The sequence below is a fragment of the Pseudorasbora parva genome, chromosome 14 (assembly GCF_024679245.1).
Source record: "Pseudorasbora parva isolate DD20220531a chromosome 14, ASM2467924v1, whole genome shotgun sequence".
In the NCBI taxonomy this organism is placed as follows: domain Eukaryota; kingdom Metazoa; phylum Chordata; class Actinopteri; order Cypriniformes; family Gobionidae; genus Pseudorasbora; species Pseudorasbora parva.
The window spans coordinates 27,056,341-27,080,559 of record NC_090185.1 but is presented as its reverse complement, the minus strand read 5'-3'; the positions used below and the strand labels follow the sequence as shown (position 1 = coordinate 27,080,559).

Genomic DNA, 24,219 nt, shown 5'->3' with positions numbered 1-24,219 from the left:
ATACAGTATGTATGTTTTAATTAAGGTGTAATTATACTGTAAGTATTTTTTTTAATTAAGGTGTAATTATACTGTAAGTATTTTTTTAATTAAGGGGTAATTATACTGTAAGTATTTTTTTAATTAAGGGGTAATTATACTGTAAGTATTTTTTAATTAAGGGGTAATTATACTGTAAGTATTTTTTAATTAAGGGGTGATTATACTGTAAGTATTTTTTTAATTAAGGGGTAATTATACTGTAAGTATTTTTTAATTAAGGGGTGATTATACTGTAAGTATTTTTTTAATTAAGGGGTAATTATACTGTAAGTATTTTTTAATTAAGGGGTGATTATACTGTAAGTATTTTTTTAATTAAGGGGTAATTATACTGTAAGTATTTTTTAATTAAGGGGTGATTATACTGTAAGTATTTTTTAATTAAGGGGTAATTATCCGTGTAATTACGGGGTACGTATGAATGTGCGGGCTGTAAATTAAAGTGGCTCTTGTTCCCCTCTTGTTTCATGTAGTTAAGGGGTAAATACAATAAAAAAATAAAAAAATTTAATAAACTTTTCATTTCAATGGTAACGTCCTGACATTTATTTTTTTGTGTTCATCTGAGGAAATAAAGTCGTATACATCTCGGATGGCTTGAGGGTAAAAGACGAGTAAACAGTGAGGTATTTTCAGTGTAACAGTTACAGAATACTAGCTAGAGACATGTGGGATCCTTCTTAAGATTCATCTCTGGCAAGGAAGAAAAAGAAGAGGAACATGAGGAGGATGAAGCCAAGCAAGAGAAATGAATGTGTTCTAAATCTGTTTAAAAAAAAAAAAAAAGTTTTCATGTTTCATTTTTTAAATAAATGTTTCCTAGTGATATCAGATTGTGTATGTATTTTTATTGTACTTACTCTGTAACTACATGAAACAAGAGGGGAACAAGAGCCACTTTAATTTACAGCCCGCACATTCATACTTACCCCTGTAACTACACGGATAATTACCCCTTAATTAAAAAATACTTATAGTATAAATAATTTGTTAATTTTCCTGATATTTATAGTTATTTCCCCTTTATTCCCCCAATATTACATTTTTTCCCCATATACTTTATAGTTACACTATAATTACCGAAAGTTATGCTGTGAATTCGCTTTAATTATGGAGTACTTTCCGGGCCGTAATCTAAAGCGTTACCGTTTTGTTATATGATTTAGTATTCAAAGAATACACACTCTTTTACAAACATTAAGTTTATTTTACATTTAACAAACTAACTTATACATATAAAACACAGTTGTAGTTACATTGGGTGTCACTGCTCAATTGCCAAACCCATGTGGAGCAGAAGCTGCCCTTGTTAAAGCTTCCCTTTGCCCAATAGGAAGGGCTTTACCATTTTCAGGTGACATCACAGGGGGAAATCAACTGAACTAGAATTTCCCATATATTTTTATTTGCAATGTTTGAATGACTAATCAATAGTGTGATTCATATGTTGCATGTTAAAACCATTTTGTTATGTATATTTGTATAGTTTGATCTTGCTTTAGAATTCCTCCACATGGTATGTTCTAAGTGGGCGGGGCCTAACTCTATAGAGGGAATGCATCAACATCACTTTCCGGCCGGAACATGCCCCCTCAGCCCGGAGCAGAGCTGCTGCGTGACTAGATAGTGGTCCTTTACAACTTACCAAAGACTCAGTGATCCATGGATAATGACATGCAGCCAGGAATCGAGTTTTCCTGACATTTTTATGAGCCTGATTTCGACTGATTTATAACTGTCATTCATCACATTTTTCGAGTGAATCCCGCATGTATATGCGAATGGGTCAGTGTATTGAAACGTGTATGTGGTAATATACTTTATAATCACTAAAAGCTTTCATTCATTCAATAAACGCAATCTCACAAAGTTATATTAATCGGTGAAGCTGGTATATGAATCTCTAATTTTCACAATGTCTGGACTTACAGGGGATTGACGCACGTGTGAACTGAACTCAGCACCTGGAAAAACACTTAAGTGGTGAATAGATTCCAAATTCAACACCTGTGATTGGCCAACTGCGTTGTAGAAATCTAAAAACATGTCTGTGATTGGCTACATTACTCACCGAAGCGAAAACATGTAGAAAACGTAATCATTTGAAGAGTGTAAATACAGATACACACTGGACAGGCGCGCTGGAAGCCGTTTCATTCCGGGGGGCTGAAAGTTGGGTCGGAAAACATGTGACATCATTATGTTGTCGGTGGCGACCAGACAGGTGTTGTAGTAGAACCACCCTTTACCGTCAAAGAGGAGAGACGGACCCACCGCCACAGATTATTGTTGTTTAAAATTAATTACTTGTTAAAACTTGATCATACCATGGGTGTCGGAAGCAAAACTGTGTGCGGTCTCAGAATTTGTTGTTGCTGGAGTAACGTTAGATACAAATATACCGCAGTTTACTACGATTGATTGCACCAGACAAAATTACGAAAATCACTTTCTTTGTTCTTTGCAATGACTATAGAATAGTGGTTAGAGACGCATGACATCAAGTTTTGACGCAAATCTATCAGAGGTTCGAATCCGCCTTTTGCCGAACTCGCTCTACTCCCTTTTCACATCACATATCAGATCAGAAAGGCATTTATTTTCAATAAAAATTGAGAAAATATTAGAAAAGTGGGAAAACAGATGTGTTGAATTAGTGACGATAAAAGTGAGTGGGTCCAATATCATTGGTCTTAAAAAGTGAGTGGGTCTTGTCCTCACGACACACAATGGTTCCGAAGCTCATGGATCATCATACACAGACACACGTTAATCATCACTCATAAAGCATTCTTTTTATTTGTGTTATTTTGTGTTCATAGTCTACATACAATATCCAGCATCTGCCAGTGCTCTTAGTCCGTCATGTGCGCATATTTGCATTTACATTTACATTTACATTTAATCATTTAGCAGACGCTTTTATCCAAAGCGACTTACAAAAAAGGGGAGAGCAATAGAAGCAACGAAACAAACAAAGCACATTTGGAGAAATAATGATTCATAATCACATGTTTGTAAAATATCATGTGTCCCGACCTCAGCAGACTGGTGAGAGTACATGTTAACGTCCAGCTCACAAACCTTGCGGATGTCTGGACAGAGTTTGTGTTGGTGTCAAGGTCAGCGTCGTTGTTATTTACATACTTTATTTGAGAAGATTTCCCAATTTTACTTTTCTTAACCGTGTTAGTAGTAACGTTACTCAAAAAAATTCTAAAAATGTGTTTCTGCTGCTTATTGCTAGCCATGAGTCATCAACAAACGAGAGTGAGCGAGGTGACGTGATGGTGACGAAAGCACTTCCTGAGGAATTATTATACTAATTAATCATTAGTTTATCTTATCCACTGCCCATCATTTTAATCCCATATAAAACACAGTATGTTATGTCAGTCTATTTTAATTTTATTTGATTTCATGTTTTAAATACAATATAATTTTAGTCCTCAGCCCCCCACCTTTTGCCACTCAGTAGGGCGTAACAGCAGTCGCTCCAGCTGACGGTGACGTCACGTGCATTCCCTCTATTAAAGGGCTCCTGGTAGCCTTTTGCATGTGGCAGTACCTGCTGTGTTTTATATATATATATATATATACATATATATATATATATATATATATATATATATATATATATATATATATATATATATATATACAGGGCTTGACATTAACTCCCGCCAGCTTGGCGGGTCAAATATATAATTTTAGCCTACAGCCAAATTAAATGCGAAGACCGTCGTATCACAAAATTACAATTTTATTACAATGCTTTATCGATCAACTTGCAGTAAGTGAAGGCGGGACAGGCAGAATCGCGCTGAATGACACACAACAGAAGCGTGCAGAAGCTGTCATGCGCAATCAGTTCTACTTGTCAGTTTTGGGCAGTAGCATCGCTACATTTCTGAAGATCAAGCTCAAATTGGAAACACAACTGCCAAGTCACGGATATACTTTACTTTCTATGTTCCTTTCTGCCTCGCGCAGACCTTTCAAAGTACTCCTTTGGCAATGAGCACGGAAAGACGGGTTCGGCACGTGCACGGGATACGCGCACTATCTAGTTGACATTTGCTTCCGAGCACTCAGTTCGCTGTTGCACATGCGTCATCCGCGCGTTGACAAAAGAGAAATCGTCTTCAAGTTTTAAAATAATCTATTATGTCGCTTGAATAAACACCTCTTATTAAAAGCATCGGGGTCCAGCCTGGCCACCTCTTGATGTGAATGAATGAAACTTTTCCATGGAGAAGAACACATACACACACACATTGGTTTTGTTAATATTATGGATCACATGTTTTTGTTGCCAAATTGATTTTGACAATGTTTGAATTACTGAAAAAGTATGCATGTTTATCTGCTCGAATTTTATTGATCACTGAGCATTGATTGGAATGAAGTTGGTTCAATGTAAAATTAAATAAATAAAAAGTAGCTTAGATGTAGTAAACTACTTTTGCCAAGTTGCTGTAGCTTAGCTTGCTACTGGGGATAGCTTCAGTGTATAGTGAAGCTTAATTAAACGTAGAGTATCTCACTCTGCATAAGAAAGTTTGAAAGGGTTTTAAATCTTCAAAATCAAGCAAAATTACTCAAAATCAAGTAATTTAAGCATGCCAAAGTCAACTTTAATCATATAAAATGTAATGTCCAAACTGCAAAATTGTGGCCAGTGAAAATGCTGAGTGGCTAGTAACTTTGGAAAACGACTAGCCACAGTGGCTGGTGAGCAACAAAGTTAATGTCAAGCCCTGTATATATCAGTGGCGATTTCTTTAAGACTGCAAGGGAAGCTCGGCTTCCCTTATAATGTCACAAAATTAATGGTCAAATATGTACTATTATATTAACATTGTATTGACAAAAAATGCGTTAGAAAACGTTAATCTCAAAGACGAGTTCGTTCAGAAACATTTACATATAGCAGGTCGGCTGACTCGATTTCGTTCTCATACATTCCCGCAGAGTGCATTTCCCTATTGAAGCCCAGCGTCCATTGACTTCAATGGGGCTGCTTTGAACGTTTTTTTTCAGCGCTTCGAAACTAGACAGTCATTGGATAAACGCTGCGATTATGTCCCGCCCACGGACGCTCAGCGTCTCTGGGAGTGAATGGGGAGTGGGCTGGCCCGGACTCCGAGCTTCTGCGTGATGATTGGAGGGTCTGCATCTCCTTTTGACTGACAGCGATTCTGTACTATAAGGAATCACTGAAGCTATTCGTGCTCAGCCCCATCGCGAATTTCTCAAGTTCAGTCGAAATAAAAACTGCTGCAACCTATTTCTTTGATATTTGCTTGGCAATTGCTTCATTTTCATCATACATTTCACACAATTATACACCACATTCCTTGTTTCAGTTTTACAGAGTTTAATATTTTTTTAGATCGTTCATTCATTCACAGGGTAAAAGACCATTTTCTTGAAAAGGAACGTAGGGCAGAATTTACTTTTAAATAAATAAGACAATTGGCCGAAAATGAGCTTCCCCTCTCTGACAGACCAGTAGCCGCCACTGGTATATATATATATATATATATTGCTTTGCCTTGTTTTTTGTCACCGTATATATTTTTGCATTTTGCTTGGGAACCACGATTTTTGCACCAAAATAAACACCGTGGACTGTATATTCCTTTTCATCGTTATTTGATTTTACACCTTCACTGCCGGTACACTCTAACAGTCATCTACACGCTGCCTCGGCAAACGTGAGATTCGATCCGTTTACAAATTTTTTGGCTTTCATCCCTCGAGATGAAAGACCACAGGCACAGGGCTAAAACACCTTATAAGCACATGGCTGTACGCATCGAAATTTTTCTCAATAAACTCAGTCAGCACCCTCAGGAGTGAATGCTGCTTTCAAGTGAATGGTGATTTCAACATCCACCTGGACAAACCGTATGCTACAGATTTTCACTCCCTTCTATCCTCATTTGATCTCAAACTCCTTACTACCTCACACACCCACAAATCTGGCAACCAACTTGACCTCATTTACATACGCAACTGCACTACAGAAAACACTTTCGTCAAACCCTTACACTTCTCTGATCATTACTTCATCACATTTAATCTACATCTTACTACTCATACACGTTCACTTCCTCTACCAGTTAGTTTCAGACGAAACCTGCGTTCTCTTTTTCCCACTCACCTCTTCTCCGTTGTGTCATCCTCTCTTCCGTCACCCACACAATTCTCCTCTATGGATGTCAACACTGCAACAGACACTTTATGTTCCACTTTAACCTCTTGTCTAGATAGTATCTGCCCTCTGTCTTCTAGGCCAGCTCGCGCTACTCCCTCTAACCCTTGGTTATCTGATGTTCTTCGTGAACACCGGACCAAATTTAGGGCAGTAGAGAGAAAATGGCGCAAATCAAACGACCCATCTGACCTGAGTAAGCATCAAGGTCTGCTCTTTTCCTTCTCACAGGATGTCCATACAGCTAAATCCTCATATTTCCACAACAAAATCAACAGCACCTCAGACTCTTGCACACTTTTCAGAACTTTCATCTCTCTCCTCTGTCCCCCTCCACCACCTCCCACCACCTCTCTATCTGCATACGATCTTGGCCATTTTTTCACAGATAAAACCACACTCATCAGCAATCAGTTCACACCTCCACACACACACAATTTTGAATCAGCCACATCCACAGCCAAACATCTTCTCTCCTCCTTCTCTACACTCACTGAGGACGAAGTATCTAAGCTTCTCCTCTCCAGCCATCCCACTACCTGCCCTCTAGATCCCATCCCCTCACATCTCCTACAAGCCATCTCCCCTACACTCTTACCAGCACTCACACACATCATCAACACATCTCTCTCCACCGGCATCTTCCCTACCGCATTCAAGCAGGCTCGGGTAACCCCACTGCTTAAAAAATCCACATTAGACACATCACTTGTAGAGAACTACAGACCTGTTTCTCTCCTATCATTCATTGTGAAAACATTTGAAAGAGTTGTGTTCAACCAGGTCTCATCTTTCCGCTCACAGTCTAATCAACTGGACGTAAACCAGTCAGGTTTCAAAAAGGGCCACTCAACTGAGACGGCATTAGTGTCAGTCACTGAAGCCCTGCGGCTGGCTAAAGCTGCATCCAAATCATCAGTTCTCATCCTCCTTGATCTATCTGCTGCCTTTGACACTGTGAATAATCAGATTCTTCTGTCCACCCTCTCATCTCTGGGCATCACAGGGACTCCTCTCCACTGGTTGAGTCCTATCTCACAGGTAAGTCTTTTAAGGTTGCCTGGAGAGGAGAGGTATCCAAAACACATCAACTGACCACGGGGGTTCCTCAGGGTTCAGTGCTTGGACCTCTCCTCTTCTCCATTTACACTACATCATTGGGACCCATCATCTTTAAGGCACATGGCCTCTCATTTCATTGCTATGCTTATGACACACAGCTCTACCTCTCATTTCAACCAGATGATCCCACAGTAGTGGCACGAATCTCAAGCTGTCTGGCGGACATCTCGGCATGGATGAAAAAACATCACCTGCAGCTCAATCTAGCAATGACTGAGCTGCTTGTTTTCCCTGCTAATTCCACCATACAACACGAATTTACCATCCAGCTAGGTTCATCTTTGATTACTCCTTCAGAGTCGGTCAGAAATCTTGGAGTAATCTTTGATGACCAGCTGTCCTTCAAAGACCACATCTCAAAGACAGCTCGGTCATGCAGGTTTGCATTGCACAACATCAGGAAAATCAGACCGTTCCTTACGGAGCATGCAACACAGCTTCTTGTCCAAGCCCTGGTCATTTCTGTACTTGACTATTGCAATGCGCTTCTGGCTGGAATTCCATCTTGTGCAATCAAACTGCTGCAAATGATCCAGAACGTTGCGGCACGTCTTGTATTCAATGAGCCCAAAAATGGCTCATGTCACATCTCTATTCATCTCTCTGCATTGGCTACCACTCGCTGCCCGGATCAAATTCAAAGCTCTGACTCTTGCTTATGGATCTTCCACAAGCTCAGCACCCACATACTTCGACTCACTCCTACGAGTCTACACCCCCACCAGAAGCCTTCGCTCAGCTAATGAGCGAAGGCTTGTGGTACCATCACAGAGAGGCATGAAATTCCTCTCTAGAACTTTTTCTTTCATTGTTCCTGGTTGGTGGAACGATCTTCCGTCCTCCGTATGCACGACAGAATCACTCGCTTCATTCAAAAGAAAGGTAAAAACTCATCTCTTCCATGAGCACTTAATCTTACATTAAAAAAAACTCTTTCCTCCTCTATTTCTCCTTTCTTCTTCTCTTTTCTGGTTGCTACTCTGAGAGGTATACAAATCTTGGTATTTGGGGCACTTTTTGCGTTTCTTTGCCTCTTCTTGATGGATCGCTTCCTGTTCTCCTGAGTTGTAAGTCGCTTTGGATAAAAGCGTCTGCTAAATGCATAAATGTAAATGTAAATGTAGATAAGGTCAAAAACGCATCAATGCTTTAGTTTTCAGATGGGGTCCCATAAGGATACTGGGGTTTGTAAGATGCAAGATTATAAATACATAGATGTGTTTTTTTTTTTTTAAATGTAAATATATATCTGTTACAATCCACGCCTGTCCTGGACTCCATTTCCCAGAATCATCCCTGGCTCACACCTGAACGCACTCCCTCATCATCTTTCCCACTCTCCCTGGATTCCGTGCACCTGGAGTTTGACATCAGCCCTCCCTTTATGTTGGACTCACTTCCCTGCACACTTTGATTTCGTTATTATGTTCTGTTTGGTTGGTGTCGCTTGGTTTCTCCTGTGTATCATTAACTGGTCTATTATTTGAAATCCTGGCTGCGTCCGAAACCTGGAAAATGCTGCCTTCAGAGGACACATTTTAAGGCAGGAAGGCATCAAGCTGCGTCCGAATCTAATGTTTGCTTTACTTCCTGTCTCCTGAGATCCCTTCATCTGTTTGATTTTTGAAGATATGTGTCCTTTGCTGACTTTGATATCCCACAATCCTGTGCTTTCCATTTAGTGACAGTTGAGCTGGGAAAAAAAGATGGCGTCCAGAAGTTGCGTTTGCGGGTCAGTTTGTGTGTAAATGTACTTTTTTTGTTTTTTGTTACGAACATATTATACTTCTGATATAATTTCTAGCAAGAAAGCACTACTGTAGTAATTTGATATGTGTTTACTTCTCACCAAATGTTCTCTCTCTATTTAGCTGTAGATTGTTAAACTGTTACGCTGCCTTAGAAGTCTGTCCGAAATTAGTTCTGTGAGGTGCCTTCATGCACAAACGCTGCCTGCAGAGTCATTGTCTGATGAGGCAACGAGTCAGCTGCCTAGGTTTTCGGACGCAGCCCCTGTTCAGTGTCTTCCCTGCCGCACCACATACTGTAACAATGTCATTAGACAGGGGGAAAAGAGTCTCTCTGGAGCTGCAACTTACAGCTACATCATGAATCAAACTTTACTGAAGCAACAGTTCAAGAGATGCATCAGTTTACACCTCATATGAGATTGGCGATGGAAACTAGGCAAGACATTTGTTCATGCACTTATGTGTTAACATTTGTGCGTTAACCCAGTTTTATTTTTAATATTTCAGACAAACCTTGACCTTTCTGGAGGTTGTGGTATCTCCCATAAGTCCAATCAGTACAGAATATTTAGCCTCTGGGTCTTCATATTAGGAATGTAGCATTGAGACTCGCTGGAGTCTGATTCGGCTGAGAAAATATTTCATATAGAAAAGTTATCATACAGGGAGAAAGGTAGCCTGACAAGCCAGACCCACATCAAGATGTTTGGTCTGGAAACTCACCATTGACAATCTCAATCCGAGGGGCGGGATAAACGGTTGTCTTTCAAACTCCCTCTGCACGCGATAGGATAGCGCTACACCAACCAGAGCAACGAAGGTTAAACAGAGCTCGCTGATAGATTAAACATTCGCCGTATCCGGTCGGCTAAACTCCGAACACATCTTCCCTTTTTAAGAATGACTTCAGTGCCGTTCGTTGTTCTTTTCTCAGAGAAAAGCTTAACTCCAAGTCTTCCAGAGTCGCGGTCAGTGCTGATTCGAAAGACCGCCGCCGTTCGCCAGTTTCTGTGTTAACTAGAAGCACGCAAACGCAACTCGGCCGTCGCCATTATGGCCCCTCCCGCCGACTCTATACATGATGTGATTGGGCCGTCCAGATTTTGAGGAACACAGCTCAGAATGGTATTGAGAGTGCCTAGACGACACTTGCGGGCAAATTAAATTTGCTGCCGCTAGGGTGCGTCTAGATTTCTAGGCTAGGAGAAAGGCACATTTGATTGTATTGTCCTCTAAACCACTAGATGGCATTACAACTTGCCGCAGCACTTTCTAAAACATCCGCTTTTTGAGATGTACATGGAAATTTGTCTGATCCTTGATGTGATCACCGACAGCAAAGTTTATTCTGTTCTAATTTGATCTAATATTTGATTATTATTTTTATCTTATTAAATGTTGGAGATTTAAGTAGCAAATTTATTGGATATGTTCTGAGACAAGGTCTTCTTGATGATTTTTAGTTTTGGAAGAATATGTAAAAGTAGAATTTGAGGTAAACAGCGCCCCTACTGTTGGGGCAAAAGGCATCATATTTAACATGATGATAAACAGCCGGCTGACTTTAACATTTATTGATGGTTAGATTCAGATGGTAAATATTATATTGTCACAAATGGCGGTGAAAATCGGCACATTCACCATCCCATGCACCATCACTCTGGGACTGATTACTGCACACCAGGGGCCTGTGCCATCGAGGTAGTTTAACAAATTCAGGGTTACAGGATTAGCTTTGAGTTGACAAAACCAAACCAATCTGTTCAGGCTTTGTTGATCCGATGATGCTGACCATCAGCTTTCTCTGTCAACTCATGTTTAGCTGTGACATCAGTAGTGAACAGCCAATCACATGCTCTGGATCAGTGAAACTGAGATTCACATCTCTTTTCTGCAGATAATTACTTGATTGAAAAATATTATAAGAATTTAAACAAATTTACACAGCAAGAAGAAAAGCTGTCTATGAAAGAGGACAACTTAAAGAATAAATATATGTCAATGCAAGTAAAAGTTATGAAGTTAGCTTTAGCTTTTTAGCTTAGCTTTATTTATTGATTTTAAAGCATTTATATACAGTTTCAGAAAGTGCTTATTCATGATTGATTAACTAAAATGATAATGTGTAATTGGTTAAGGGTATAATAATTGCCTAAATTATATCTAAATCATTCAAAATTATTAATATTATAAATAAGCACTTACTTGGAAGTAAACGCCCATGGCTAGGATTGGATAAGATTTGCATATTTAATGAGCTTTAGCTCCCCTGTTAGTTCACATAAGGGAGAGATTGTTTTGAAAGTGGAAACCGAAATAATTCTCTTGACCACAGGGCTCATAAACGTCTTTATCAAACAAACACAATGATTTATTTCTCATCCACCTGTGATTGATTGGAATATTATGTTTGTATTACATATGGCCCGCGCCCGATCAGTCGATATAAACGCGAACCCTTCAAATGTCAAGCCAAGAGAGTGAACGGCCCAGATCAATAAAGAAATATAATTACACTATTTGAGATTCTTCGGCCTCCCGACGGGCTTACGTTTTGGTAGCCTGTATGGAAAACACACAGCCGCGGGATGTTGGGCTTTGCGAGCCCTGGCCTATACGTCTGAGTCCAGCGTGCTAAAGGTGTTCTGTTAGACGCGTACACATAATCAAAATGATCTATAACAATGCAATACTATTACATATATTTTTTTTTTTAAACGTTTTACTCACATAAGTGTGTTGCACCATTCCTATCGAATCCAATATAGAAGAAACAGCATTGTGTTTTAATCTGAAATGTCTGCAAATCCAGCATCAACCGGAGATTTGTTTACAAACGATTCCACTGTGAAATGAAAATTCCGCTGAAATTCCGCTGGTTTAGCTGGCTAGCCAGACTTGTTTAAGCTTAGTTTTTGCCATTCCTGGGGTTTAGGTACCATTAAAGTGGTTTGGCTTTTAGCTGTGTTCATCGCCATAGTAACTTATGCTCCACAGCTAACCTGTTCTGTGGCAGGTTATGTTCTGGATTAGAGATCTCAATCTGAAATTGGACCAATCAGCTGTGAGTAAAGTGACACACCTCTGATGCAGTAAAGCCACTCCCTTTCTGCTCCAAATTAAAGGTCACTAGATAGCAAATGGTTTTAAAGACTAAAGCGTCTGGCTTTTAACAATGCTTATTTATAAGAAATAATAATTTTGAATGATTTAGATATAATTTATGTAATTATTATACCTTTAATCAATTACACATTTACCATTTTAGTTAATCAATCATTAATAGGCACTTTGTTAAAATTAATATACAAGTCATATAAATAACATCACCTGCATAAAGTCATATTAATAAGCTTTAAAATCAATAAATAAAACTAGCCTATTAAAAAAAAGCTTACTGAGCTTAAATGTTACATTTTCTCTAAATCAACTAAACTAACTTCATAACTTTTACTTGCGTTGACGTATACTATTTTTTCTTTGAGTTGTCCTCTTTCATAGACAGCTTTTCTACTTGCTGTGTATTTTTTTTATTTTTTATTCTTAATATTTTTCAATCATGCAATATTCTGCAGGATTGCAGAGTGAACTATTGTATCTTTAAGTGAATCACACATGTGCAAAAAATACAATTTTAGTAATAGTCACACAAGCTGCAACCTCTAATACCAGTGACAGTCAGAAATCGGATTTCCCCAATGCTGTGCTTCCATGCTCCAGTCATTGTGTCCTCGGTTTGACCTTACCCTGACAGAATGATTTGCGGAAACTCTTGCTTAAGCCGCATGTGTCACTAGAATAATGATTTCAGAATAATACAATATATATATATATATATATATATATATATATATATATATATATATATATATATATATATATATATATATATATATATATGTTTTTTTTATTTTTATTTTTTTTAACCTTTATTTAACCAGGTTAATCGGTTGAGAACAGGTTCTCATTTGCAACCGCGACCTGGCCAAGATAAGGCGCAGAGTGCAAGGCGACATGGAATTACACATAACATACCAAATACACAATCATAAATATAGAGGACGTTCAAATTTCAAATAAACTGTTCTAGGCATTGAGTAAATATAAAAATATGCAAATAGATGCAATAACAGCCATTTAATTTAGTACGTGCAAAAATACATACTACTGTTTTTTGCAACGAGCATTAACATGTACAGTGGTCAATAAATTTGATATTAAACCTTTAAAAGTAGTGATTGAAACAAAGGATTTTAATTTGAGAGACTTTTGTAAAATGTTCCAATCATTAGCAGCAGAAAATTTTAAAGAAGAGCGGCCAAAAGAGGTGCGAGATTTTGCGGGGTCAGGAGAGATATATTTATTCGAGCGCAGGTTAAATACAGGCACTGATATGGTTACTAAAGTACTTAGGAAAGATGGTGTTTTACCTAATATGGACTTGTAAATTAACTGATACCAGTGATTTAGGCGCCGGGTGTGTAACGAAGGCCATCCAACAAGTGAGTAAAGAGTACAGTGATGGGTGTTGTATGGGGCTTTAGTAATAAAGCGAATAGCACTGTGGTACACAACGTCCAATTTCTTGATTAAACAATTAGACGCAGTTCTGTAGACAACATCACTAAAGTCAAGCATTAGGATGATGGTAATTTTCACAAGGGCCAGTCTTGCAGGAATAGTGAATGAAGCTTTATTTCGAAGCTTTGATCCATTCAAGGTGGTGATGTTTATTGGGCACGAAGATACAGAATGTGTCTGATTAAAAATCATACATTTAGTTTTACTGGAATTTAGAGACAATTGAAGACCACTGTTAGGGGTTACACTTTTAGACCTATACTACCTATAGACCAGATATGCGAAATGAAGACCAGGAGTCAGGATGTTCAATCATCGGAGAGAATTTTACTGAAGAATAGTTTGCAGTTTCATCAGTAGAGTCAGCTTCAGAGTCTCTCAGGGCGGTGTCAGGCCAGACTCTACTCTACACAAAATTACCACACCAGTTATACCAATTTCAAGGGCATGATTTACATCATTACAAACACGTGGAATATTACTGATTGGCATAACGTCTAAACAATGTGTCACACGAGAATAGATAGGAGATGTTGTTGTTGTTAATCAGGATGTATACATCAGACAATCCCCAGAGTGGGGTAGTGTTGACTTCAGGGGAGTCCTAGAAAGACGCCAAGAGGTCTAGGGTGTGAGAAAAGCGGTCCAATCCTTTCCATAGACCTGCACAGAACATGTAACACACACACACAAGACTCTAGGGCACATCTCTCCTCCAAGGTTAGCGCAGCAGTGAGCTTATCAACAGGACAAGATATCAACACCACATGACAAACAATCTCCAGAAAGAAAAGTATGAGTTATATCATCTACCTAATTCTATAAAGAAATATAAAGACAAAAATGTACTTCTATCAATGGGAAAAATCACACTATATAAATGGGAAGAAAATCACAATTGGGAGACTCAAATCCTCCCACCCCATCCTGTCCTGGGGTTACTAACAACAGGCAGGATTCACCTCTTGGAAGTTCTAACTTTCTCTCCAAGGCTCTGTTGGTCAGGATCCAGAGATAGAGGTCAGGCTATCTATGTCAGGGCACATAGATAGGGGTCAGACTGTCTTTGTCAGACCGTCTCTGGAAAGCAAATTAGACACCATACAGCAGACATAGAGTCAAAATCATATTAAATAATAGTTAAATGTATTAATGATCGCATAAAATTGATTGTCAAAATAATTCATTATTTTGAAAGGATAATAACTGATTATTTAATTCATGAGGTTATTAAAAATCATTCAAAAGGATAAGATGCATATGATGAAGATGCATATGATGAAGAGGCAAGGGTGTCGGCCCACTCCCCCCTTCACCACGGAAGGCTAATTGAATGTCTTCGAAACTCTTTGGAAGTTTTTCTAAAACGTTCTTCAATGTTGAGCCTGAAGTGTACAAAACGGTGTCGTCTGCATAGAGATGAATACTAAAGTTGCCCGCAGCATGGGCGACATCATTAACAAAATATTAATAATAATAATAATAATAATAATAATAATAATAATAATAATAATAATAATGCGTTCAATTTATATAGCGCTTTTCAAGGCACTCAAAGCGCTTTACATTGAAGGGGGGAATCTCCTCAACCACCACCAATGTGCAGCATCCACCTGGATGATGCGACGGCAGCCATATTGTGCCAGAACGCCCACCACACACCAGCTGATTGGTGGAGAGGAGACCGAGTGATGAAGCCAATCAGGATATGGGGATTATTAGGAGGCCATGATGGACAGGGGCCAATGGGCAAATTTAGCTAGGATGCCGGGGTTACACCCCTACTCTTTTTCCGAAAGACATCCTGGGATTTTTAACGACCACAGAGAGTCAGGACCTCGGTTTAACGTCTCATCCGAAAGACGGTTCTCTTTTGACAGTATAGTGTCCCCATCACTATACTGGGGTGTTAGGACCCACACAGACCACAGGGTGAGCACCCCCTGCTGGCCTCACTAACACCTCTACCAGCAGCTACCTGGTTTTCCCAGTTGGTCTCCCATCCAGGTACTGACCAGGCTCAGCCCTGCTTAGCTTCAGTGGGAAACCAGTCTTGGGCTACAGGATGATATGGCTGCTGGCATGCAGGGTGATATGGCTGCTGCTGGCATTAATATAACCAGAGAATAACATCGGGCCCAGAATCGAGCCTTGGGGCACCCCCATAGATACAGCTAGAGGCTCAGACAGCAAGCCTTCAGACTTAACACACTGAAATCTGTCAGTGAAATAATTAGAAAACCAGGAAAGGCACGAGTTTGAGAGACCCAGGGCCTTAAGTTTTCCAATAAGAATACTGTGGTTGACAGAGTCAAACGCTTTGGCCAAGTCAATGAAAACAGCATATATCAAGCATATATCAAGATTAATGTTAGCCAGGCTAAAATTAGGGATAAGATTGGGTCAGGTGAAGTCTTGTTTTCTCTTGTAGACTGAAGAGTTATTGTCTTATTGCAGATTAGATCCATTAAGTTCATTCTCAGTTGAAATCCATTCTCACAATCATTTAATATTAGTTTAATTTAAACTGATTCATTTCAACCGCTCATGTAACATAAATGACTAATACTGATTCCTGGGTTGAGTTTGACAGTAAACATTTTTTGAAGCGTAAGCATCTGCTTTCTTTTTGGTGTGTGTGTGTGTGTGTGTGTGTGTTAGTAAGAGAAGGGAAGGAAATAAGATCATAGAGTCTGCACAGCTTCTAAGAGACAGTAAAAAACTACAACTAAAACCAGAGAACAACAGCAACAAGTAATGGAGGTAAATATAATCTTAATTGGATTTAAACTACATTAAAATGTTATTTCAAGCACATTTTACGACTTTCTGAAGTGTGTTACTGTGTTCATGATTCTGACTCTGTGGTCAAGTGTGTCTCAGTCAAACTCAATGTGTGTGTGTTTTTTTTTCTTCCTCAGGAAGAGCAGCTCTGAGTCTTTTATGAATCTGAATTTACAGAAAGTGAAGAACATGAACTCCAGACTCTTACCTCTGATCCTGATCCTGCTGCACATTAAAGGTTTGACCATTATTGTGTCTTATTCACGCATTTTTCTCCTTATTACATATATTTTCAATGATTGAAATCATTTAAGATCAGTTTAAGTTAATGTCCAGTAGGTCTGAATATTGGTGTAGTTTAACTTTCCTCACTGTTCTCCAATGTCAGTTTATGTCAAAGTTGATCATGATGGGTGTGAGCGTGTGAGCACCAGATTGCTGAGTCTGGATTGTAACAGATGATCTCTCCTCTGTCTGTATGTAAAGTTCATCTCAATAATGAAATGTTTTCTTGTTCAGGCTCTCTGACATTGGCTCTCTGGCATGTGTCCTGTAGTCAAGAGAGGATTTGTGCGGTGAAGGGATATCAGGCGTCACTGAAGTGCTCTTACTCCAACATCAACATCAAAACTCTGTTCTGGTTCAGTCAGAAACAAAGTTCAAACTGGAGAAAGAATGATGAAGCTGAAGATTTGACTTTAGACTCAGACTACTCAGGACGGGTGAAGCAGGAGAACGAATACGGCCGTTCAACACTCATAATATCAGATCTGAGAGAGAGAGACTCTGGAGAATATCAGCTCATGTTCATCATGAAGGATGGAGTTAAACGTCTCCGCTCAGTCGCCGTCAGTCTAACAGTCACAGGTGAAACTGAGTCTAGATTCTGGTCAGTTCAGATGTTTTCATTTTTCATGTGATGTTTTTCTTAATTTTTACTCTAATTCAGACCTGCGAGTGAGAATGAATCCTGAAACTACAGACCCGAGAGATCAGAGAGTAAAACTGACCTGTGATTCTTCCTGCACCTCTGGAGTTTCGTATCACTGGATGAAGAATGGACAGTATTACAGACCTACACCGTCTCGTGACATGTTTGTGTCACCCAGCACAGATGCTGGCAGATATTCCTGTTCTCTTGATAGAAACCTTAAACATCTTTCCTCTTCTGTGTGTGAGTGTCAAATAATACACACAATGTGGTTCTGTTTGTTCATCCGTGTGTATATTTAAACATGTTTTAAAGTAAGTGTGTGTTTTACATGTTAATCTGTGACTCTTTCAGGCATTTCTAATGATCACTGCTGGGGTGTGACTTACACCTCTAGAAGAGTCTGTGCTTTGATGGGCTCAACAGTAGACATTTCCTGCACATACACACATCCCTCTGGTTATACTGTAAATAAAACATTCTGGCATTACGTTCAGCCCGGTGACTTCAACGATCTGCATGAGGAGGATCAGTTTGCTGGTCGTGTGGAGTATGTGGGGAACACACTGAGAATCAAAGAGCTCAAGATGAGCGACTCTGGAGAATATCAGTTCATGATCATCACTGACAGAACAGAAGGAAAATACTCTGGATCACCTGGAGTCATTCTTACTGTCACAGGTACTGTAACTGATCAGATGAATTTGATAAGATTTTAATGAGAAGAGTCACAGACAATTTTCTGTCATCAAGACTACTACAACATTTGATGAAGTTTTTGTTTCTCATGTCAGTCAAAATCAATGTTAGGCTAGGGCCTGCAGTAATCCAACGCTCCCTCTTGACTTTGTATTGCGTGAGGCTGCATCCTTCTCATTTCAGACCTATTACAAAAAAGAGAACAATGTCTAAACACTAATATTTACGGTGGCCCAGTAGTGCAGCCTTACTAAATGAAACCACAACACAATGAAATCGCCACAACACAACGGAAACAAGCCACAACACAACGAAATCGCCACAACACAACGAAATCGCCACAACACAACGAAATCGCCACAACACAACGAAATCACCACAACACAACGAAATCACCACAACACAACGAAATCGCCATAACACAACAGAAACGAGCCACAACACAATGAAATCACCACAACACAACGAAATCGCCACAACACAACGAAATCGCCACAACACAACGAAATCGCCACAACACAACGAAATCGCCACAACACAACGAAATCGCCACAACACAACGGAAACACCACAACACAACGAAATCACCACAACACAACGAAATCACCACAACACAACGAAATCACCACAACACAACGAAATCACCACAACACAACGAATTTGCCACAACACAACAAAATCACTACAACACAACGAAATCACCACAACACAACGAAATCGCCACAACGAAATCATCACAACACAACGAAATCATTACAACAGAACGAAAACGAGCCACAACACAACGGAAACGAGCCACAACACAACGAAATCACCACAACACAACGAAATCACCACAACACAACGAAATCACCACAACACAACGGAAACGAGCCACAAAACAACGAAATCGCCACTGTAGTGACTGGGCCACATATATTAATAAATTGAATTAGCTCAATAGGGAATTATGGGGATTAATATGTAATTATTTATTATTAATCCTAACTGGTTATGATCAAACAATAAATCTTCAAATCACCCAATAGGACATACCTAACCTAGGTATTTAAGCAATATAAATTTGGTTAACCACAAGGGATTGCAATGAAGAAATATATGTTAAATCATTACAGAATAACCTTTAAAGAATTAATTCAAAACTCATCTGATTAACGAAAGATCAGTACAATCTCTTATCAACTCTCAAAGCTTTTATTCTTTCTACCAAATCTCTGGGAAGGTTACTCTTCTGGCCACAAAGAATAAACTTTCCGAGCTATTGGGATATTAGTTAAAGTATTCAAAGATACTCATGAGAGCTGTAGCTAGATCTGAACATTAAAGTGACTTATGTCCTGTGAGCAGTAACAATGACAATTAAACATGGATACAATGGTTTTAATAATTGATACTACGAATACATACGACTAGATAAAGAATACTTGTACAGAATAACGACAGGTAAAGAAATAGGAAAGGAGAAAGAAGAGAAAGGAAGGGTTCAGAATGGCATTTCACAAACATTACTACATAGAGCCAGCAAAGAACAATATCACCTTAAACAGGGTCACTAGTCTTAAATGCATCTAAATTTCGATGGAATTTATACTTGCATGGGTTGCTTTGTGTTGAGTATAAAAGAATGCGTGTGAGTCCTCTCAGATTGTTCTGTGAGCTGGAGCGCTCTCTTTCAGTTCTTCCAAGTAATCGGGTCTCCGATCAGCGGGAAGTTTGAAGGTAGTTTGAAAGTGAATGTTGCCAAAATGAGAGGAAGGTTTCCTTCGACGTTTTGGAAGTTCCTTGACCGTTGAGATGGTGTTCAGTGCCTGTCCGCCTTTGTGCAAGGACTGAGTAGCGGAGCGCGCTGACTTCAAAGGAAACAACCACTCTGACTTCACCTCTTAGCCGGGGCCGAAGCCTCACGGCAAGAGGTGAGCCGGCTTCAGAGGACGGGAGGAAAGGTCCGAGGACGAGTAGAGACCAAAGAAATGTTTTCACTTGTCTTTTAAGACAATTAATCCACACCCCTTCTGGGTTAGTTCACCCAATCCAGAGGGTGAATTCTGAGCGGGAAAAATTATCTTTGTCTCTGTTTACGACCTACTTTGCATGTTTTATCAGGTGTTGTAAAGGGTGTCGATTTTATACAGTTTTACTCCCAAGTTTGCTAAACGTATTAATGATACATTTCATAATCCTATTCTGTGCATCGTTGATTAAGACAAAGAGAGAGGAATATTTAGATATCAAACACGTTATGGCTGGGAGATATTAAAGCAGAGATACATTCTTACACAGGAATACAAGCATTTAAAATGAACTTACATTGTTTATACATCATGACTATGTTGGTATGACTTAGGGAGCATACACACAATGATACCTCATATACAGTCTGGAATAGTTTTAATTTAAGCTTCATAAGGAAAGTGTGTGTGTGTGTGTGTGTGTGTGTGTGTGTGTGTGTGTGTGTGTGTGTGTGTGTGTGTGTGTGTGTGTGTGTGTGTAGGTCTGTGTATTGGGAAGAGTTTCGGGCATCTCTCTGTCTGAGAGAATGTGAGGGGGGAACAGGGTTTAGGGTCATGTGACCAGATAACAATCTGATTGAAGTTGTCACAGTTTTCCAAAGATGCTGCCTGTCTCATTTCGGCTGGGTCACAAAACTGTCTGAGGTGTCAACTTCTCCAGACTCGTTGGCATCGGGCCCCTCATTTATATGTGGCTAAAAGCTATCCACCCTAAACATCAGAATTGACTCGTCTTTGATCCTGATGAGAGAGACTCCAGACGCTACACCACAACACAATGGAAACGAGCCACAACACAACAAAATCATCACAACACAACGGAAACGAGCCACAACACAACGAAATCGCCACAACACAATGGAAACGAGCCACAACACAACGAAATCGCCACAACACAATGGAAACGAGCCACAACACAACGAAATCGCCACAACACAACGAAATCACCACAACACAGCGGAAACAAGCCACAACACAACGAAATCACCACAACACAACGGAAACGAGCCACAACACAATGAAATCGCCACAACACAATGGAAACGAGCCACAACACAACGAAATCGCCGCAACACAACAAAATCACCACAACACAACGGAAACGAGCCACAAAACAAAGAAATCGCCACAACACAATGGAAACGAACCACAACACAACGAAATCGCCACAACGCAACAAAATCACAACACAACTGAAACGAGCCACAACACAATGAAATCACCACAACACAACGGAATCACCACAACACATCGGAAACGAGCCACAACACAACGAAATCACAACACAACGAAATCACAACACAACAGAAACGAGCCATAACACAACGAAATCGCCACAACACAACGAAATCACCACAACACAACGAAATCGCCACAACACAACAAAATCACCACAACACAACGAAATCGCCACAACACAATGGAAACGAGCCACAACACAACGAAATCGCCACAACACAACGAAATCACCACAACACAGCGGAAACGAGCCACAACACAACGAAATCACCACAACACAACGGAAACGAGCCACAACACAATGAAATCGCCACAACACAATGGAAACGAGCCACAACACAACGAAATCGCCACAACGCAACAAAATCACCACAACACAACGGAAACGAGCCACAACACAATGAAATCACCACAACACAACGGAAACGAGCCACAACACAATGAAATCACCACAACACAACGGAAACGAGCCACAACACAACGGAAACGAGCCACAACACAATGAAATCGCCACAACACAATGGAAACGAGCCACAACACAACGAAATCGCCGCAACACAACAAAATCACCACAACACAACGAAATCGCCACAACACAACGGAAACGAGCCACAACACAACGGAAACGAGCCACAACACAAAGAAATCACCACAACACAACGAAAACGAGCCACAACACAACGTAAATGAGCCACAACACAATGAAATCACCACAACACAACGGAAACGAGCCACAACACAACGGAAACGAGCCACAACACAACGAAATCGCCACAACGCAACAAAATCGCCACAACAGAATGAAATCACCAAAACACAACAAAATCAACACAACACAACAAAATCAACACAACACAACAAAATCGTCACAACACAACTGAAATGCTCCCGACCCCGAGCCAAGTCCAGAAGAAGGTAACACATCTCTCATGATACATGTGCTTTAGTATGAAATTATTGCAGCATTAACCCTCTGGGGTTCTTCGGTCATTTCTGACCCGAATTTTTTTTTGAAAGAAATGTTAAAAATCGTAGCTTCATCTGAATGGTACGAAACTTGGTGAGGGTATTGGTACTTGGTATATGGACAGAAAAAAAAATTGGGGACAGGATTGGAAAAGTCTAAGTGGTCGTAAAAAAAATAGTCACACTCGGGGCCTTCGGGTCAAAAAAGACCCCCATAGGAAATGAATGGGAAATTGGCAAAAATATGAAAATACAGAGTTTTTTGTGCATATAATCTACAAATCAGCCAGGATGCAGAAAAAAAGGACTCAACAGTGAAGGGGTGAATCTCTAAAACATCAAGAGTGCAAAACAGACAAACAAAAACTCACACACACACACACACACACAGGTTCTGTAATGCACTCTAGTGGTAAAAATGTGCTATTGCGTGATAAAAATGCTCACTGTGTCCACCAGATGGCACCAATCAAATAAAAAAAATGCTTTCATGAGGCCTAGGCTTGACTCTAAAATGAAATACAGCTTTAATAAAAAAAGGAAAAAATAAATAAAATAAAATTCTATTATATTCAATGGGAAAAAATGGGTCATAATTATTGCATAAATATTATTTATAAATCATAAAATTATCTCAAAACACCAAAAAAGAAAAGAAAAAATATTATTGAACAAAAATATATTTCATTGATTTTACTCAATTTTTTTTTTTTTTTGATTCCCGACCTCCGGGTCCTTTTAGACCCGAAGGTCCTGAGTGTGACCCATAAATGAAGAACCCCAGAGGGTTAAGATTATGTACTTTATATTTAATTAGTGTTTTGATGTCATAAGTGTATCTTGTTTTTTCAGTGTATCTGAACTTCTGTCTGAAACCAAAACCCCTTCACACAGCCGTGTAAAAGTGTTTTCAAGTATAAAAATGCAACTATAATGTATGTAGGTGACTTTGATTTGATATTTCACGTCAATATACAATGGTTACACACTTAAAACTGATTGTAGTGTTTATATCTTTGAAAGTCTGGCCAATTAGAGCAATGTCAATGAAAACAAACTTTATTGCACTACGTGTCGCTCTGTCTCTATGAGCGCTGCGTTTCACTCAATGTTGAACATTCTTCCACTCTCGGCGACCAGTAAAAATATTCGCTCAGCGCCTTGTTGCGCTCCTGGCGTTCTAAAAATGCAGCGCTCCCATTGAAAACAATTGAAAACGCAAAGCAGCTGCACATAGATGCTGTCACTTTGTTTGAACAAAGACACACATTAAAGTCATAATAGACCTTATATTATTCTGTGCAAAACAAGACATTTCCTTACTTGGGCATTGTGAAAACGAAGCACTGAACAAAGGCAACTTCTTAGAATTATTGCAACTGCTCTCCAGCTGTGACCCATTAATAAAAAGGCGACTGGACGAATTGCCTAGAAATGTGAAACTCACTAGCCCTAATATCCCAAATAAAATACTGGAAATCATAGCATTATTAATTATCAGCAAAATAAAGACGGATCTGCACGATGAGATTGACACATACTGTGCAATTTTGGCAGACAAATGTAAAGTCAAAAAAAGAACTTGTGGCAGTGTGTATCCGATACTTAAAGGCCTGATAAAGGAAAGAGCTGTGGGGTTTGTAGAGACAGGGGACATGAGTGTAAGTGCTAAATCAGCAAAAATCCTGGAAGTATTGGAGCCGTTGCAGCCTGATCCAGCTTTGTGCATTCGATTTGGGTTCGATGGGGCATCAGTTATGTCCGGCAATAAAGGTGGGGTACATGTGATTTTAAAGAGAAAATTTCCTCATGCAGTGTCCATTGTAATTCCCACTGCCTTAACCTCATCCTGTGCACAGCCTCAAAGGTGTCTCC

The 24,219-nt window shown here is 39.5% G+C and overlaps 1 protein-coding gene across 2 annotated transcripts in view; it reads left to right on the top strand.

The window, feature by feature from the left end:
• Positions 1 to 17,591: 17,591 nt before the first annotated feature.
• Positions 17,592 to 24,219, top strand: part of LOC137040470 (uncharacterized) — a 66,425-nt gene continuing 59,797 nt past the window's right edge. For both annotated transcript variants that reach the window (XM_067416127.1, XM_067416126.1), the window contains exons 1-2: positions 17,592 to 17,674; positions 17,786 to 18,112. In XM_067416127.1, coding sequence (XP_067272228.1) covers positions 17,593 to 17,674; positions 17,786 to 18,112 — 409 coding nt within the window. In that variant the 5' untranslated portion in view covers position 17,592. The remainder of the gene's footprint in view (positions 17,675 to 17,785; positions 18,113 to 24,219) is intronic.